Below are 19322 nucleotides of genomic sequence, written 5' to 3'. Positions count from 1 at the left end.
ATATACCCCTAGCTAAAGGCCGATGGGTACCAGCTAAAGGAAAATTACATGACTCCTCCACCCATGAAAGGGCCAGTACTAAGGCCTTGCAAATGCTTCCACCTATTATAACCTCCTAAGATTGTCCCAAACTCCCTGGTCCTCAATCAAGTGTCACGCTGGGCAGGACAAATCACACCTCAAAAAGCACTCAGAAATGGTTTCAGACAAAGTGCTGGAGAGTAATTCTTTGCTGCTCTTTCTCTTCGCCATGCTCCGTGTGGCACACAGAAACAAACAACAGAAAGGTTGAGTAAATCTTTCACCATTTTAACTGGTTGCCAGTGGGATTTCTATATGTCATCACCTGTTAATTGATACCGGTGAGTTTAATTACAAATTACAGGAGCATCACAAACTTGGAATGCAATAATTTTTTTGCAATTTGGAGAAGGTGCCAATAATTTTGCCCAGTCCATTTTTGGAGTTTTGCTTGGAATGTTTCAGGTTTGCCTTTTTTTTCCTCCACTTTTTTGTGTCCTACCAATACAAACAAAAGAAATAAACATGAGAATGCCAAAACATTTGTCATTGCAACTATTTTCTGCACGAACTGGTACATTATCTGACAGAAATGCAGGTGTGCCAATATTTTTGGCCATGACTGTATATATACAGTATACACACTGGTACACTTGTGGAACTACCAGGGTTGCAGCGGTCGCATATGCGACCGGGCCCTGGTGTTCCGCCACTTAAGAAGAAGACTTGGGAAGAGGAGGGCCTGGCCCCGGTAACCTTAATTCTCCAGTAGAGATCAGTGTAGAGCCCCAAACATAACCTGTCACACATGGCCAGATCATTGTCTGCATCTCAGCTTTTTTTCTGCCTGATCTTCACCCATGTCTTGGCTTCTCTGGGAAAGCGTGGAGAGGTATGGCGCCGTTAGGTTTACTTTATAGCTAGATCACACTGTTGCCTATTAGAGGTTACAATAGACCAGGCCTCCGATTGGAGGGTGTTACAGTCAGATGGGGATTACAGTCAGATGGAGGGGGGGACGGGACATTAACATAGGGGGTATGGTCACATGGGGGACATGGTCAGATGTGGGGCGTATGATCAGATGGGGAGAGGTACAGTCCGATTGGGGGTACGGTCAGATGGTGGGGTATGGTCAGATGGGGAGGGGTACGGTCAGATGGTGGAGTACAGTCATATGGGGGCTTGGAAAGTCCCACACAAAGTTGGAGAACAACACCAAGCATTTTGCTTGCCGATCCCTCCTCCTCTCTTATGTTTTTATTATTCTATTTGACTGATGTTGCAGGAGCCACTGGTGGAACCGGGTTGCAGCAGTTTCATGTACGACCGGGCCCTAGCGTTCTGCCACTTGGGGGGTGGAAAGGAAAAGGGCCCAGCCCCGGTAACTGCCAAGGTGCCAACATTGCCTCCTGGGGCTACAGCTCTCAGCATGCAGCAGGCCACTGTGGTGGGGTGGCCCTTTATGGTTTCTTGTGGGGAAAAAATTTACATTTTCCCTCATTTAAATATTATAATTAAGTTGCTAAGTTGCCTAACTACCGTCATTATGTCTGGAAGAGGCTCATTATCATGCAAATGTAGGCTGCGTTTCCCCGGTAATGACATGTTTAGCGTTTTAATTCTCGGCTTGAGTCTGAGGTTGTTGTTTGTTTAATTTGCTTGTCTAATGTGTGATTGTGTGTTTGCAGACTCTGCTTTTATTATGGGAAAGCCTCTCTGCCTCGCCCAGCAATTGTTTCCCCTAATCTTTGTTTTTGAGATATTCGCTTATTATTCACCATCAATTCCCGTCTCTGTTTCCTAGCCTTGTGATGGTACTGGCATTCGTGAGCGGTCAGCGTTCCCCATCAGACAGGCGGAGGAAGGCAAGGCTTGTCACATTGCCGCTGAGACTGAGCCGTGCATGCTGAACAAGAACTGCTTCCATTACGAGTACAATGTGACAGGTAGGTCACCAAGGGGCCAATCGGTTACCAGAATTATTCCTGAATATACCTTTGAAGGCACATGCATGGCTTGTTTTTGCGAGTGTAGTCTTTAAAAATTGCTGTGACCTATGACCTCCTCTGTGAGCAGTGAAAGCTCAGATTTCTTTTTCCTTTGTTGGGCTATTTGGGTTGTGTATTTGAATTTGCTCTGTTTCATTAATTCTTATTGTTTTGCTTAATTTAAAGAGTCCTCCTCTCCAAGAGATGTGGCTCACAGTGCCAGTTTCTAATTAGCTCATGCCAGCAGCCAATCAGTAGCTTGTATTAGCAATTACATTTCCTAGATGAGGTGGTTTTATTGGGAGCTGGAGGGAAGCTGTGAGCAGGGAGCAGCTTACAAATATCTTAAATACGGTCAATGGTTAGGGAAAGGGGTGGTGGGTCAACACAAAAGCAAAGCTCTGCCTTGTATAAAGTCTTCTGAAACTGACACTGGATTGAAAATATATACGGGCCTAAAAGGTGTAATTATGGTACACTGGTACTGAGTCACTAAAAATTTTACTGGCCTAGTTTGGACCGCTAGTCACAGTTGGGTAGACCTCCCCTCACATCTGGAGACACAAAAAGAAGTGAGAGGAAATCTACCCAAAGTGAAGAAAAGTCTCATCTTTGGCAAGTCTCCCCATTGGGAGATATGCCCTCACCTTTGGTTCTGGTGCCAGCTCTAAAATTTTAGATTTCCTATTACCTTCTGTCTCAGTGACAGTGGTCCCGGGACAAATAGAGAGAGTGAATATCCACATCAACATAGACATTAACAAAAACCTGACACGGGGTTGATCAATGAATATGCTGCCATAAGACAAGAAGATCAATGAAATATACAAAATGTTAAATTGTGTGACAACCTCTACACTGCTTAACCTACAAGTAGGAAGACTCCATACTAACGAACCCGTTGTGTGCTGCCTGCAGATTGGAGCACGTGTCAGCTCAGCGAAAAGGCTGTTTGTGGGAACGGCTTCAAAACACGAATGTTGGACTGCGTGCGGAGCGACGGCAAATCCGTGGATCTGAAGTTCTGTGAGGAGGTAGGTGTTTCTTCATCACATGACTGATGTAAATTGAGTACTTTTAGGTACTCAATGTATAATAGCTTACCATTGCTTATTAAAGAAGTCCAACTTCCAACTCTATAATAGGCAGTCTGATTGCCTCATTGAGAAAGGTCAAGCGTGCTTTGTCCCATGTGCCAAGCTAGCAATCACACTATTACCCAGAGAGGAACTTCTGCAATGCTACCTTCTACAGACAGTGTTCACCGCTTCTAGGTTACGTTGGGTTTTTTATTTTTGCTGGGCTATAACATCATCATGATGTCATGAAGGAGCTGCCCTGGGTCATTATATATATTCACCTTTAAGATTATGTTTTTTTTCACTATGTTGCCTTGATAAATGGACCCAGAGAGGCCCTGAGGTGTTGGCATGTATTACATAGTTAGTCAGGTTGAAAAAAGACACAAGTCCATCGAGTTCAACCTATAGACATATGAGAAAAAAAAAAGCCTAAACAGAACGCTATGCCCGCAATTACCCCCCGTTGATCCAGAGGAAGGCAAAACCTTTTCACAGTTGTATTGGATATCATGATGACCTGGCTCCAATACTCTCTGGGTTGGCATCTCATAAATTATTAAAACCAAGGGCAGAAAGGGTAATTCCTTATTTTCAGAAGTTTGTAATAAGGGGAGGCTTATATGTCTCCCCGGTCTCCTTTATGCATTGTCATTATGGCTCAGTCAGCAGAACATCTACCTAGTGCCTAACAGCTCCTGGCTCATTCCACTTTTGATTATTTTGCATCTATGACCTAATTCCTTGGACAGGTACCAAATACATATTACACTTCTGTATTTAGATGTTTAGTTGATCTTTAGTAAAACCTGTACATTTCTTTGCAGCTGGGGCTGGAGAAGACATGGCAGATGAACATCTCCTGTGTGGTCGAATGTCCTGTAAATTGTCAGCTCTCTGATTGGTCACCTTGGTCGGCGTGTTCTCAAGGCTGTGGATTGTCAGGTCGGTATTTATTTTAAGATTTACATAATTTGAAAGTTATTGGAGCTCTGCTGGAGCAACTGAGATTGGCAGTCTGTGGCACCTTGCAGATCCCAGGGCATTGTTATTCCGTCATGGTGTAGGGACGGAAGTCACAGCAGCCATTTGCAGTTGCTATTGCTCCTTTACAATTAAGGTGGGTGCACCACCAAGTGGTGCTGGAAAAAGAAGTTCTAAGGTGGAGCTGTGGAGCAGAAAACATAACACAGTGATGTCTGTCCTATGATGAAGTACAGAGGACACATGGAGAAGTGTCACTGCACTGTGCCATGGAGGACCTTCTTATTCCATCTATCGGCTCGGTAGGGTCTACACTGAAGATAAAGGGATGAAGAAAGGGGACTGTGCCCTTTATTCTGTTTTATTCAAAATCCTGAAAGAGCAATGAGAATGGATAGAAAGAATGATGGAACTGATAGAAACCAACCCAGGAGTATGTTTTCAGCAGTTTATTGTAGCTGACTAATAACTAGAGGGCTGCACTGTCCAGATATCAGGAAGTAGTGCAATCATCCTGTCATGATCTCACAGCAGCCCCACCACCAGTCACAGTAGGGATGAGCGGAGTGATTTCAGCATTATTGTTGTGACTAACAAATTACTAATTTTGCCCTCGGCAAAATTTTGTCAAGGTGGAAAATGAAATTTGCTTTACTAGAGGTTGTTTTTTTCTTTTGGGTGTAGGGTAGTTTAGTTGACTTAATTTACGGGTCTATTTATAAACAGTTTGTTAGCCCTGCCAATCTCTGTGAACATTTGTTTTGTGTAAATATAGGCAAAAGGGAGCATGCTTAAGCTGGCCATACACCTATAGATTATCTGCAGATTTTCTGTGGTCAGATGGTAAAAGTGCGACAGATTCCTCCATCTACGTGTGGATGGAGGAATCTCCCACTGGGCCAAGCTTCAGTATCTTGCTAGTCGGCCCCACTAGCTCTCAAAATACCTGAATACTCTGATTGGATGCAGTCATTGTTTGGGTATTTTGAGAGCCAGCGAGGCCGACTAGCAAGATACTGAAGCTTGGCCCAGTGGGAGATTCCTCCATCCACACGTAGATGGAGGAATCTGTCGCACTTTTACCATCTGACCACAGAAAATCTGCAGATAATCTATAGGTGTATGGCCAGCTTTAGTAAATCTTCTTTTTAGGTCGAATGAAATTAAATACCACATTATGGGCACCAGATGGAGCTGAAGAGCATAGGAAAGAAGTAATGTTTCCTGTGCTTCATTTAGAGGACATAATGTGGTATTATATTACATTCAACCATAAAAGCAAATACACTAAGAACATTCGTCATGTAATCTAATACCACATTATGGCCACTAGATGAAGCTGAGGAGCATAGGAAAGAAGTAGTTGTTTTTTATATGCTCCTCAGCTCCATCTAGAGGCCATAATGTGGTATTATGTTACATTTAACCTGAAACGCAAATACACTAAGAATGTTTTTTTGTTTTTTTACTCTTGCATTTTTTCTTTGAAAAAGTTAAATAATGAGGCAATTGTGGGTCCCTTTTTTGCCACAAGAACAGGTCAAAGATAGTGGGAAGGAACTTCGGTAACCCTTAGAAGCCAATTAAACTCCATTGCACCCTTAACATCCATATAATTTCGACTTTCCTATAAACTTTAGCACATTTTGCCAAAATTGCACTGAAATATTCTGGTTGCCAGCAAGAAGAACCATCACATCATCTGCTGCGTGGGAGCTGAGTTTTTTCATTTGCAATAATACACTGCCAGGAAAGATCAGATGCACATACAAGGAGGGTTTGTATAGCCCCAAATGTTTTATAGGCTTTGGAAATAGTGAGCAACTCCTGTCAGGTTTTACTGCTATCAGAGGCTTAATTGGAGAGATTCTTTCAATTATGATCCGGTAAAAAGGTTCTTCTCAGGACAGGAAATTAGGGGAAATCAGACAGGAGTAAAAACGTTAATTTTTTTAGGGGAAGGCTAGAACATGTCGGCTTTTGTTGTTGTCTGCTCTCTTGTTGCAGATTTCCCCTCATTTCCTGTCTGGTAAAACATTTTCCCTAGAACAGGAAGTAAGGGGACATCTCACCAATGGAGCCCGTGAGAGCCATAAAAGCTGACAGGTTCTAACTTCTCTTCTTTCTATCCCATGGAGGAAGCCCAACCTCCCTTAAAAGGCACAGGGATGCACAAGGGATCCCACACATTACAACAGCAGCTAAGACCCCCCCATGCGTCACTGCACCAAATCAGTCAAGCAAAAAAATGGCAAACACACTCATCAACTTGTTTGCTTGACTGATTTGGTACAGTGACGCATGGGGGGTCTTAGCTGTTGTTGTGATGTGTGGGATCCCTTATGCATCTCTGTGCCTTTTAAGGGAGGTTGGGCTTCCTCCTGACAAACCTGCACCCAATTTGATATTTTTCCATATCTGCTCCAAGATGGAGACTCTCATTAGAGTTAGGACCGCACTATTTAGAGGTGCCTTGACGTGGCTGTGCGGCTTTCACATTTTCTGCAGAAGACGTGTATCTAAACCTCTGTTTTTAACCTTAGCGGTGAGACAAGTTATTTGGTATGCTGGCTGGTGAGTGTGCTGGGAAAACTTTTTGCTGTTTTACTGTATAAAGCCCTTCCATGTACACCTTGCTGTAAAGCTGGTAACAAGTTGATGAGTACGTTTACCATTTTTTTGCTTAGTCAATTTAAGGGGACACTCTTATGTGGACAACTAATTATTAGTTGTCCTCATCTGAGTGCGCACTTACATTAATTACAAAATTAGGGTATTTCTGATGAGTACAACCAATGTAAGGGGGCACTCGTTGATGGGGACAACTAATTATTAGTTGCATCCATTGGAGTGCCCCTATTGGATTTTATATCAATTTATGTATCTGCATGTGTACCTATGCACCTTCACAGTAATGTGGTGGCCCTCCACAACAGTCCCAGCTTTTAATGTGGTCTCTTGAGAAAATTAACTGCCCACCCCCGCTTTAAATTGTTCCAACATGACTGTTATGTAGACCTCTAATTCATGGGATCTCCATGGTTTAACATTTTTTAAGAATTCAGATTTGGACCTGCTACATGGACATGTTAGAAATGTTTGACTTTTTGCAGAAGTTCCTTTTTAACTATTCAGCTGTATACATTTTTTGTCATTGATATGAATTATAATAGCGGAGATATTTGCCATTGCAGGGAAGATGACCAGGAAGAGATCCGTGATCCAACCTTCTCAGGGCGATGGGCGCCCTTGTCCTCCTCAGATGGAGCAGTCCAAGCCTTGTCCGGTGAAGCCGTGTTACCGATGGCAGTATGGACGCTGGTCCCAGTGTGCTGTAGAGGTATGGCACGTCCAAGATATTTCTTTATAGTCATGTGTAAACTGTGTTCAACTCTACTCAAAAATATAACAGAGTACACCGAAGGTAAGATTTATAAATCATCCAGCCAGCCATATGCTGGGCATTCCTGCCACTAGATCGAGCATAGGAAGTGCTCCTTGGCTTTATCTAGTGGCGAGAATGTTGTGCAACCACTGTGTGACCTGACACTTTAATTTCCAGACCATTTAGGTAGCGATAAAGTAGCAGACTATCTCACGTGGGATAATAAGGGGTTGATTTATATATAATCTGCCCAATCATACACTGGCCAAATGCTGGTTATTAGCCTTTATTAGACGGAGCCAATGAGCATAGGAATTTCTATACCCCACGACTCCATCTAGTGGCAAGAATGCTGTGCAACCTGACACTTTAATTTCCAGATCGTTTATGTAGCAATAACGTAGCACACTACCTCAAATAGGATAATAAGGGGATGATTTATGAATGCTCAATGCTGGTTGCATAGCGTTCTCACCCCCTCAACGTTTCTCAAGGACTCTGAAGGTGAGATCTCCGCACTCCTGGATCTTCACACCTGCTGTGCCCATTATGAGGGGTTCCCGCTCCCTCTGTTGATTTTGTTCAAATAGTTTTATAATATGGAAAACATAGTGGGAGGACTTGGGATATCTGCAAAGAGATCTCACTGTTCGAGCTCCCAAGGCATGTAAGAAGCCAGAGGCTGATCCAAAAACATCTCTTTTGGGTAGATTGCCCATTCAAAATAGACCTTTCATAAGAATTGAAAGGTCTGCTTCCCTGCCATACACCCCTCCTCCCACCCTCAACCAACACACACAGACACACCAACTGCCAAATTAAAATTAGCAATACTATATACCCTATATAATATACATGTATATAATCACTTCCATCCCAGCTTCCGGGAAGCATGTCACTGTGCCTTATCTCTGCCTCCTGGGATAACTAGGCACTCAAAGCCCCACAAAAATGCCTCATAGCCAGTGGCAGAAGTTTGAGGAAGGGGGCTTGACCCCGGAAACGCGTCAACACCGCCACACCACAGTGGCATACAGGCAGATTGCAGTCTCAACTGCTGTTTCTTCCAAAACATCCACACAAGCTGTTTTATGACCCTCCATTGTGAGTACCATTGCAATTTTATCTTTGTGTCTTTTAAAATAAAAAATAATCTGCACTAGGTTGGGCGCCCTTCTGTCCTTTTTTGTATTACTGAAAGATTGCTTGTCCACAGGAAAAAAAAAATGAAAAATTGTAGCTCTTCAGCTTAACATTTTTGGCGAAGTTCAACCATGAATTATTCTTTTTAAACAAGCAAACATTTGATTTGAACTCCAGCTCCAGACTGTCTTGTGTCTATGGTTTACCAGAAAACATAACCGACTTTTATCACAGTTATGTGTCAGATCAGCTCTGGCATCATCACATATACTCCACACATGCTGATTGCAATCACTGGGACATGACAGCGCTTCATTCACCTGCAGATCACAATGAAGAATCATTTATATCATAGAAGACAAACTAACACTCCAATAAAATGCTGCACTTGACTGATGTAAACCGCTCTAAGTGGCAGTAAGATGTGTCAGCAGCAATCATGTGATTACCGCGTTCCCTCTAGATTCTGCAATAACAGGCAGGAGTCGATGCTTAGTAGATTTGCAGGTAAAAGCGTTTTCCGGTTTGCCTGTGCGCATTAAGTCGTAATGCGATGTGGAAAAGGCATTATAAATCCCACAGGATCCTCACCAGACGACATATAATTGTATCAGTTTATTTCTTCATATTATGCTCAATAAATGACAAGCTCTAAAAAAATCAACAGAGGTATAGTACACTGCAAAATGTCTTAACGTCTTAAAGAGACCCTGCAACCAACTGAAAAAATTGCTGGTAAAAGCAAAGGAAACCAAGTACTGTAAATGCTTACTTGCAGTGTTTTCCTTTCCATAAACAATTTTTATTCACTTGCAATTTGCCTTGCTAGAAAATGTGACTACCCTAAGAAGAGTTAAATGAGAACTATGGGGTAACCTTTTTATTCCATAGTTCTCTTTAGGGTCACGGGAGCACATATACTAACCTCCTCCCTGACCCAAAGTTCAGTATATAGCGGACTATTGCCCGCTATATGCTGAAAGCGCCACAGACGGGACGGATCCCGACAATACTGTTGGGATCCACCCAGCTAGCTGATTGACAGTGTGCTCTGCCTATCTAGAGGCAGAGCCAGCTGTGCCTGCCCCCTCCCCTGTCCTTTCCTCCAGTCAGGGCTGGAGAATCGGTGTCAGGGAACCAGGGGTGCTCCTCCTAACCAGGCTCGCCAGCGGTGGCGCAGGGCACTGGGTTCCCGTCCTCCTGGCAGGACTCCTGGCACCGGGCAGCTGGCGCACATGCCCCAGCGCCAGCTGTGGGGAATCCCTGTTGGGTGCGGTGACTAACAGTCACGGCTCTCTGCAGTGAGATGATCGGGAAGTGAGCGAGCGACGGTATGTGTTTGCTCACTTACTGATCTATAGTCGACGTGTGGCAGTTTCATTATCATACTTCGGCTCTAACTATAAGGATGAGTGTAAATCACTCACCTCATAGTTGTCCTTTAATTCCCCAGCACAGCACAGCCCACCTCCCTCCTTGCACATCATAGCCTTCTGCTATTCTGGGAGTGTCTAATTGTTTTCTGTGCTGTCCATGCTCCTCTGCCCCTCCCTTCACCTCCCGATATAACCTTAGCTCACAGGAGCAAAGGAAAATACCATAGAATGTCACTAGAGTGACAGCTGTAAGTCTACTGGGACTGCTGACATTACGTCCGTCCCAGATAGCGGTGCCCAGCAGCAGTCTCAGAGCTTTTAGATGTCTACAGATGTCTACATAAGGGTACATAACATCCATAAAATATGCTCAATGCTTATATAATCTAGTGGGAAGATTTTTGTAAAGAAAATAACATTGAAGCCAAGGTATGTATTACTGTAATGCAGCCAGGTTGCATATCTACCAATACATATGCTCTTCTTTCTGTTCATAGAAGTTACAGCAAGCCAGATAGAGAATGCCTTATTTTCTGGCTTGCAGACATCTTGCTCCCCACCCCTTAGGCTTATTGTCCCTGGCCCACCCCTTTTATTCATTGGATCCCAGTTCTTTCAATCATGGAGGCTCAGCATGTACTGTATAGTAGCTGTTATTTAGGGTGGTCTACATAAAAATACAGTCTTCCTAGGAATGCCTAGAATATCCTCTGGCAGGTAATACAGTTCTCATATCTGCATTTCATCTGTTTATTTAGCTGTTTACTTAAATTTCATCTTCAACTCAAAGCAATTAAACCTGCGATAGGAGAAATATGTAGACTACTATTGCAGTCCTTGTGAAAATGTTATTTGCTTGGCAGCTAGGCTAATGCGTTGTCTTCAATGCTTTCTGGAACCTTTGACCCAGAAACAGTGAGTACAGATAACTGTACAATATTGTATTATATTATATCACCTTATTTTGGTCTTCAACAGGATGCCCAGTGCGGCGAAGGCACCCGATTCAGGAACATGTCCTGTGTGGTTTATAATGGCACTCCAGAAGATTCGGGGAAAATGGTGGATGAGGAGTTTTGTGGAGACATTGAGCTTTTGGTCAACGGTGATAAGAACATTGTACTAGAAGAGTCCTGCATTGTACCGTGTCCAGGTTAGTACAGAGCTCCTTCAAGATGAGAGGAATATACTGTATGTGTTACCAAGAGAGACCAACTAAAATAAAGGTGAACTTCAGATAGAATTATATTTTAGGCCTTCTTAGATCAGAAGGTCTTCACATGTCTCATTCCATCACATATTCCAAAAACGAGAGGATTATTCCTTATTTCAGGACAGTGGGCCATGCAAATCATTCCTTTAAGCCCCACCCGCCAGTTGCACATTCAGGACCGCTAGTGTATAGAGCAAATGTAGCATAATGTTATAGAGGCATTTATTCAAAACTGCATACAGGTGTTTCAGGCTTTTTGACCATCATCAGTGTAGTGTATGGAAACCATGGCTTCTATGGAGTAGGCCTTTGGAACCCAATGATTGGAGGGTTTTTTGATTCCTTCAGTCCCTCCTCCCACCTGTATGGCTATACTGTCTCTTTGTTTTAAATACAGTGGAGAAGGCCAATTTCTTAACCTATGACTCCCAAATGGTTATAAACTGGTGGTGCAGCTCAAAACCAGGAAACATCATCTGCTAGGACCATTTATGACCAGCTTAATAGTTTTCGGGTCTGGGTTTGATGCACTACGAACGCAATCTGCAAGGAGTTTGCAAGTTCTATCTGCTCTTGAGTTGGTTATGTTAGATTTTCCCATACTGCTAATAAAACAGGGTTACAGGCAGCTGACTAAATTAAACAATCCTGGAACATCAGGGAACAATGGGATGTGCACACATGATCCAACCATCTCATGATGTCCACTAGAGCACCTTTGGGCATTAACCTGAACACTGAGATAATATGAGCCTCTATATTAATTTTATTGTTGTCTTGTCTTGATGTCTCCCAAATTTTAACTGGAGTTGGGTGTTGTAGATAAGGGAGGAAAGTGTTTCTTCCCGGGCAGCAGGCAGCCCTAGTGATGTCTTATCTTGGGGATAACAGTAGCAATTAAACTTGATGGTCATGAAGGCCATCCCTGTGATAAAAGGATTATCCCCCAATATAGGCAGCAATTGCCAGATCTGGAGATTGTTACCTAACGTCCTTAGGTGCCTTATTTGTGCATTTGTATCCTGCCAAGAAAACCACTTTGTAAAGGGTTTATAATGGCTAGACAGCTAGCTGTAGTACTGCAACATATTGATCTTTATTTTACCTTGTAGGAGACTGCTATCTGCATGACTGGTCGGAGTGGAGTTTGTGCCAGCTGACCTGTGTCAATGGTCAGAATCTTGGATTTGGAGGTGTTAAGGTGCGCTCAAGAGCAGTAATTATTCAAGAACTGGAAAACCAACATCTCTGCCCAGAACAAATGTTGGAGTCCAAACCATGCCACGGTAGGTGTACTGACACTTGGTGAGTGTGTGTATCATAAATTAGCTCACAAATACATTTTATAGATTTAAAATATATGAAAATATGTACTAAAACTGCAAGAAGGTGTAAAAACAAGTCTATATATAGTCTATAAAATACATCTAAATTAGTAGTTTGTATAAAGGAGCTGTTACATAGTATAATGTGACTATATATTCATGAGTATATTTGGAAAGTTCAAGGCCATTAATAGTCATACTTCTATGTAACATATTGTAGTCTGGGCTGTAGAAGAATGTCCCATTCATGATCTGGGTGTGCCCATGGGCACCACAGGCCTAGAGAATTGGGCTTGGTTCTGCATGGGCTGGGTTTGAATTTATCTGAAGAGTTTCAACAAATTTTGGCATGGGTCAGGATCATGGTGTAATTTGGTGATGGGCAACCAATTAAAAGAGGAGCTCAAGGAAGCACCTAAGTCCCAAGATGTGGCATAGTCTGTAACTATAGTCGTATGGCTTTATTTGAAGTACAATATTAAGGAGGCTTCCTGGGATCCAGTTTAGCACCTATATAACAATAATTTATTTTAACAATACTAATCCATTCTATTCTGTCTTTCTTCCTGCACAGACGGACAATGCTTTGAATACAAATGGTTATCGGGTCCATGGAAATCATCTTCCCGGACAGTTTGGTGTCAGAGATCAGACGGGCTTAATGTGACAGGTTAATATGTTTTTTTTATTGTTGCCTTTCTTGTTTTGTTGTTCTTGTGCCTAATATAAGTAAACATCATTAACATACCTTTTCCTGAAGCCTTCTCCATTCCCTTTCACTTCTCCCGAAGGGTTCTCTATTCCCTTTCCCATGGTCTTTTACATTCTCTTTCCCCTTTCCCATAGCATGCTCTTTTCCTAGTTGCCTCTCCAGCAGCCTTCTCCATTCCCTTTCCCCCTGTCTTTGTCATTCCTTCACCCTCTCCCCCAGCCCTTTATGCTCCCATCCACCTCTACCTCAGCTTTCTCAGTTCCTATCAGCCTCTCCCCCAGCCTGCTCCTTTCCTGGGCACCTCTCCTACAACCTGCTCCATACTTGGCCACTTTTCTCCAAACCTTCTCTGTTCTCTTTCCCCTTTCGCCCAGCCTGCTTCATTACCGGCCATCTCTCCCCCAGCCATCTCCATTCCCTTTCCCCAACCTTCTTCATTTCCTTTCCCTTTCTTACCAGCCTTCTCCATTCCCTTTCCCCTCTCCTGCATCCTTCTCCATTCGCTTTCCCCTTTCCCACTATCCTTTCCACTCTCTTTCCCCTCTACCTCAGCCTGCTCTGATCCAGTCTGCCTGTCCCCCAACCTCCTCTGTTCCCAGCTGCCTCTCCCCCTGCCTTCTTTATTCCTTTTCTGCCAGTCTTGTCCATTCCCTTTCCCCCGTCTACCAACCTGTTCAATTCCAAGCTGCCTCTCCTCTAGTCTGCTCCATTCAGGTCCACCTCGCACAAAGGTATGATATTTCACCAGGCTGTGTGACCACTCTATCCAGGAACAAAAATAAATTGTGGCAAATTTGCCTTAAATAGTTATTCCACTTTTTTTGAGAAAAACAAACAAACAATTCTCTCTGGGTGATCTGTGTACATTGGAAGGATTTTAACAAACCTTGTCGCAGATTCTGACCTGTTTCTGTTGTGAAGAAATATCTGTTTGTTTCACCATGTCCTCTGCAGACTGATCCCTGGATGGGGAGGGGAGGGTTCTTTATAATCAGCTGGTGGACTTTCTGTAGTGTAATGAGGAAAGGTGCAGTGTTGGCATCCCTTTAGTAGTAATTAACTCTTAGGGAGTATCTCGTCAAAAATTCCTGTTCCAAGGGATGCCAAAAATTTGGCTAGTACCTTAGTGCAGACTTCTGGGAAAAATCAGTCAGCCAATTACAGAAGCAGGAAGTGACATTTCTGGGGGCGTTCTGTATACCAACTGTGTACGGGACACGTCCTGGTCGCCATATTGCTTTGAATTTTTGTTTACAGATTTAGAACATGGAAAGGTAATTATTAAATTAAATTATTTTGTAATTAAATTACAAAATGGCTTGTGCGACAATTATATATGCTATATTTTTTAGGAATTTTTTTATTATTTGTTTTAAAGTGAAGTTACCCTTTATTACCCTTTAAGTGCAACTTGCAGCTTAATGAACCAGGGGCATAGGCAGATTTTGGTCACTACTCATTATGACATTGCTAGCTGCCATACTGATCCCCTGGCTTCGTCGCTTTCTTTGTCGCTGACTATAAAAAGAAACATAATAGCTTCAATGTATTAACCTTGTTTCCTGCCCTCCAGGAGGCTGTTTTGAAGTCCTCAAACCAGAAAGTGAAAGGATATGTAATCCGCAGTGCACGCAGCAACACTCCTACTGCACAGAGGTAAGTACCGGCACTGGGGAAGGAACCCCACATGTCATTATGCGGAGCGGTTCCACTACATTTCCCATATCATCCATAACACAGAGAGCGGCCGCCTGCCTGAAGAACGGCTCCCTCTTAATTGTCGTATAAGTATGATCGATGGCTTGTCTCTGTCGCTGCTGAAATCTCAATTGGCACAAAGTTGTGTAATTACTTTACTGCTACTTTAGCTGTTCTTTTATCACTTTGCCTATTAGCCTCCTGCTATCAGCGGAGCTCCCAGTGGGGTTCACATTTTGACGTCACGTAACCTTAAATTAGAAACAACAAAAAAAGTGTTTAATTATTTATGGAATTAAGTATATGAGCCAATTATTTAAAAAAAACACCAAAAAATGAAGTTGAGCAACATATGCCACAAGAGCTCAAGTAAGTGCTACACAGCTACAAGAGTCTTTTGTTATTAAAGTGAAACTCCAATCAAAACTGTTTTTAGTTTTTAATACCTGGCAAAGGGTTGGAATTGTTTTTTAAATTTTGCTGTCTGTATCCCCATCAGTGTGATTTTTTCCCCTAATTTCTCTTGTGTCACAAGTACAGGAAGTGAGCAGAATCATTCCAATAGAGGTATAGACAACAATAAAATAGAGTGAAGAAGAATCAGGTATTTATCCTATTGAAAAAAAATCCTTTCACTTCCTGTTCCAGGAACTGCACAGGAAGTGAGGAGGATTTTTTTCAAATAAAATTTGAGAGAGGTTTTAACTTATGCTCAAAAAAAAATAAAAAAACGCAAACTACACTTTTCAGTTCAAAGTAATAAGTTCTATTGACAGATTACCCCCCACCCAATGATACCTTCCCCCGGGGATTAAAGTTGTGACCTTTGATCTCCATATGACATAAGTTAAAGAAACCTTACAAGTAAAAAAAAATGTATTTTATTAAATGTATTCCTAGTTATCCCCTTTTTGACCCTTATCGTCCCTAATTAATTCCTTCCTCCTCTCCTCCCCATGGCTATTATTTTTCAGCTTTTTTCATTTCTATATTTTTTACCATACAAATACACTGATCAGCCATAACATTATGACCACCAGCCTAATATTGAGTAGGCGCCCCTTTTGATGCCAAAAAAGCCCTGACCCATACAGGCATGGACTCCACTAGACCTCTGAAGGTGTGCTGTGGTATCTGGCACCAAGCCATCAGTAGCAGATCCTTTAAGTCCTATAAGTTGTGAGGTGATCGGCCTCCATGGATCCGACTTGTTTTTCCAGCACATCCAACAGATGCCCGATTGGACTGAGATCTGGAGAATTTGGAGGCCAAGTCAACACCTCAAACTCGTTGTGTCCCTAAAACCATTTTTGCAGTGTGGAGGGCACATTATCCTGCTGAAAGAGGTCACTGCTATCAGGGAATACAGTTCCCATGAAGGGGTGTACTTGGCCAGCAAAAATTTTTAGGTCGGTGGAACGTGTCAAAGTAACATCCACGTGAATGGCAGGACCTGAGGTGTCCCAGCAGAACATTTCTCAAAGCATCACACTGCTTCCACCGGCTTGTCTTCAGGTAGGCAACGCACACCCACCCGGCCAACCACATGATGTAAAATAAAACATGATTCATCAGACCAGGCCACCTTCTTCCATTGCTCCAATGTCAAGTTCTGATGCTCACGTGCCCATTGTAGGCACTTTTGGTGGTGGGCACGGGTCAGCATGGGCACCCTGACGGTCTGTGGCTATGCAGCCCCATATGCAACAAAGTGCAATACACTGTGTGTTCAGACACCTTTCTATCAGAACCAACATTAACATTTTCAGCAATTTGAGCTACATTAGCTCTTCTATTAGATCGGACAACACAGACCAGCCTTCGGTCCCCACGTCCATCAATGAGCCTTGACCATCCATGGCCCTGTTGCTGATTCACTGGTTTTTCTTTCTTGGACCACTGCAGACTGGGAACATCCCACAAGAGCTGCAGTTTTGGAGTTGCTCTGACCCAGTCATCTAGTCATCACAATTTGGCCCTTGTCAAAGCCACTCAAAGCCTTACACTTGACAATTTTTCTGCTTCCAACACATCAACTTCAGGGAAAAAATGTTCACTTGCTGCCTAATATATCCCCCCCCCCACTTCCAGGTGCCATTGTAATATATCCCCCCACTTCCAGGTGTCATTGTAATATATCCCCCCACTTCCAGGTGTCATTGTAATATATCCCCCCACTTCCAGGTGTCATTGTAATATATCCCCCCACTTCCAGGTGTCATTGTAATATATCCCCCCACTTCCAGGTGTCATTGTAATATATCCCCCCACTTCCAGGTGTCATTGTAATATATCCCCCCACTTCCAGGTGTCATTGTAATATATCCCCCCACTTCCAGGTGTCATTGTAATATATCCCCCCACTTCCAGGTGTCATTGTAATATATCCCCCCACTTCCAGGTGTCATTGTAATATATCCCCCCACTTCCAGGTGTCATTGTAATATATCCCCCCACTTCCAGGTGTCATTGTAATATATCCCCCCACTTCCAGGTGTCATTGTAATATATCCCCCCACTTCCAGGTGTCATTGTAATATATCCCCCCACTTCCAGGTGTCATTGTAATATATCCCCCCACTTCCAGGTGTCATTGTAATATATCCCCCCACTTCCAGGTGTCATTGTAATATATCCCCCCACTTCCAGGTGTCATTGTAATATATCCCCCCACTTCCAGGTGTCATTGTAATATATCCCCCCACTTCCAGGTGCCATTGTAATAAGATAATAAATGTTATTCACTTCACCTCTCAGTGGTCATAATGTTATGGCTGATATATGTATATTGTATATTTTTAATTTCAATTTTTTTTATCTGTAATTTTTTTCAGTGTAATTTTCAAAAAGAAAACGCGTAAAAATAAAAAATAAAACATTTTTTTTTCATTTGCAAACATCTATCATGCTTTGTACCAGAAATATAATTTTACTGTAATTTTAAGTGGGAAAAATTATACAGTAAACAAACAACCTTTTCTCAGCAGTGGTCAAATTAGAAAAATATTTCATTTTTCTTTTCTTTTGTTTACATATTTTTATCTGTAGAATAATATGAAATAAAATATTTTTGCAAAAACATTGCCAGAATAAATCCTATGTAGTCCCCCAGAAAAAAAACAACAATATTACTTTAGTAATTTAAATAATGATAAAATTATCACTGCGTAAACAGACTCATAGCAGAAAATTTTAAAAAATTGCTGTGGTATTAATATGATATGATATTATATATGATATTTTAATATATTATGGGTAACATAATCTAGTGGTTTCGGTAGCATCCATTGGACAAGCATTGTTTTTCGTCTTATGCAGACGAGATCCTGTGGCTGCGAAGACGGTTACACGGAAGTGATGTCCTCAGATGGGACCCTCGATCAGTGCACCCTCATCCCTGTAGTGATTATACCCACTTCTGATGACAAGAAGGGGGATGTAAAAACAAGTCGCGCCATCAACCCTACCCAGCCATCGAGCAGTCAGTCGGGCTATGGTGGGAGGACGTGGTTTCTGCAACCTTTTGGTTCAGGTAGGTAGACATTCAGAAGAAAAAAAAAACAATTACTACATAATTACATGTTTTGTATCATTTATGGACCATCTTTCCTTTACACTCTACCTGTATATACCCTGTTTCCCTGATAATAAGACCTACCCCGAAAGTAAGACCTAGCACTATTTATCAAGATTCCTGTAAGACCTAAGATTCCCTGAAAATAAGACCTAGTTTGGTGGTAGTCAGTGGCGTAACAATCACCACAGCGACCCAGGTGGCCGCTATGGGGCCCGGGGCACAGTGGGGCCCGGCCAGATGCCGTGCGGGCCACCTGGGTCGCTATGGGATCCTCTGCTGGTGGCTTTCACTGGCGGCTGAAGACGAACACGCCGATGTTCAGATCACTGACAGTAATCTGTGCAGCAGCGCGTTCCTCTCCACAGAGTCAATGAGAGCCAGCAGCGGCAGTGGAGGAGGAGGCAGGGCCCGTGGTCAGCAGCAGGGGAGGAGGCGGGGCCCGGTGATGTAGAAGGAGGCGGGCCCGGCGACAGAGGAGGAGGCAGGGCCCATCAGCGACCGTGGAGAAGGAGGAGGCGGACAAGTAAGGAGTGTGACCAGCCCACCTGAGGGTGACCCTGCAGAGCCCACCATAGACAGTCTATGGTGGGCTCTGCAAGTTCACCCTCAGGTGGGATCTCGAGTGGGCTCGGGAAGCGGTATAACTAGAAATCACGGGGTCCCATACAAAATTTTGCTATGGGGCCCTGTGATTTCTAGTTACGCCCCTGGTGGTAGCATGTATTTTACCGCGCTGTCCACTGTCTTATGTCCCCCTGCTGCACTGCTGTTACCGCTGTCCCTGATGGCAAAGGAAGCCGGCGCTGTAGAAAGGAAGG

General features: G+C 43.1%; 1 protein-coding gene across 1 annotated transcript in view; it reads left to right on the top strand.

The window, feature by feature from the left end:
• THSD7A (thrombospondin type 1 domain containing 7A) overlaps positions 1-19322 on the top strand; it is a 212495-nt gene that overhangs the window by 190305 nt on the left and 2868 nt on the right. Inside the window, exons 18-26 of the mRNA XM_018555121.1 lie at positions 1829-1970; positions 2931-3046; positions 3919-4036; positions 7270-7415; positions 10958-11132; positions 12305-12478; positions 13092-13187; positions 14803-14885; positions 18246-18459. Of these exons, the coding sequence (XP_018410623.1) occupies positions 1829-1970; positions 2931-3046; positions 3919-4036; positions 7270-7415; positions 10958-11132; positions 12305-12478; positions 13092-13187; positions 14803-14885; positions 18246-18459 (1264 nt within the window). The remainder of the gene's footprint in view (positions 1-1828; positions 1971-2930; positions 3047-3918; positions 4037-7269; positions 7416-10957; positions 11133-12304; positions 12479-13091; positions 13188-14802; positions 14886-18245; positions 18460-19322) is intronic.

This window comes from Nanorana parkeri, unplaced genomic scaffold, assembly GCF_000935625.1.
Source record: "Nanorana parkeri isolate BGI_ZX_2015 unplaced genomic scaffold, ASM93562v1 scaffold184, whole genome shotgun sequence".
NCBI lineage: Eukaryota > Metazoa > Chordata > Amphibia > Anura > Dicroglossidae > Nanorana > Nanorana parkeri.
Note: the sequence above shows the minus strand (reverse complement) of the source record. Positions and strands in the feature narration are given on the sequence as shown.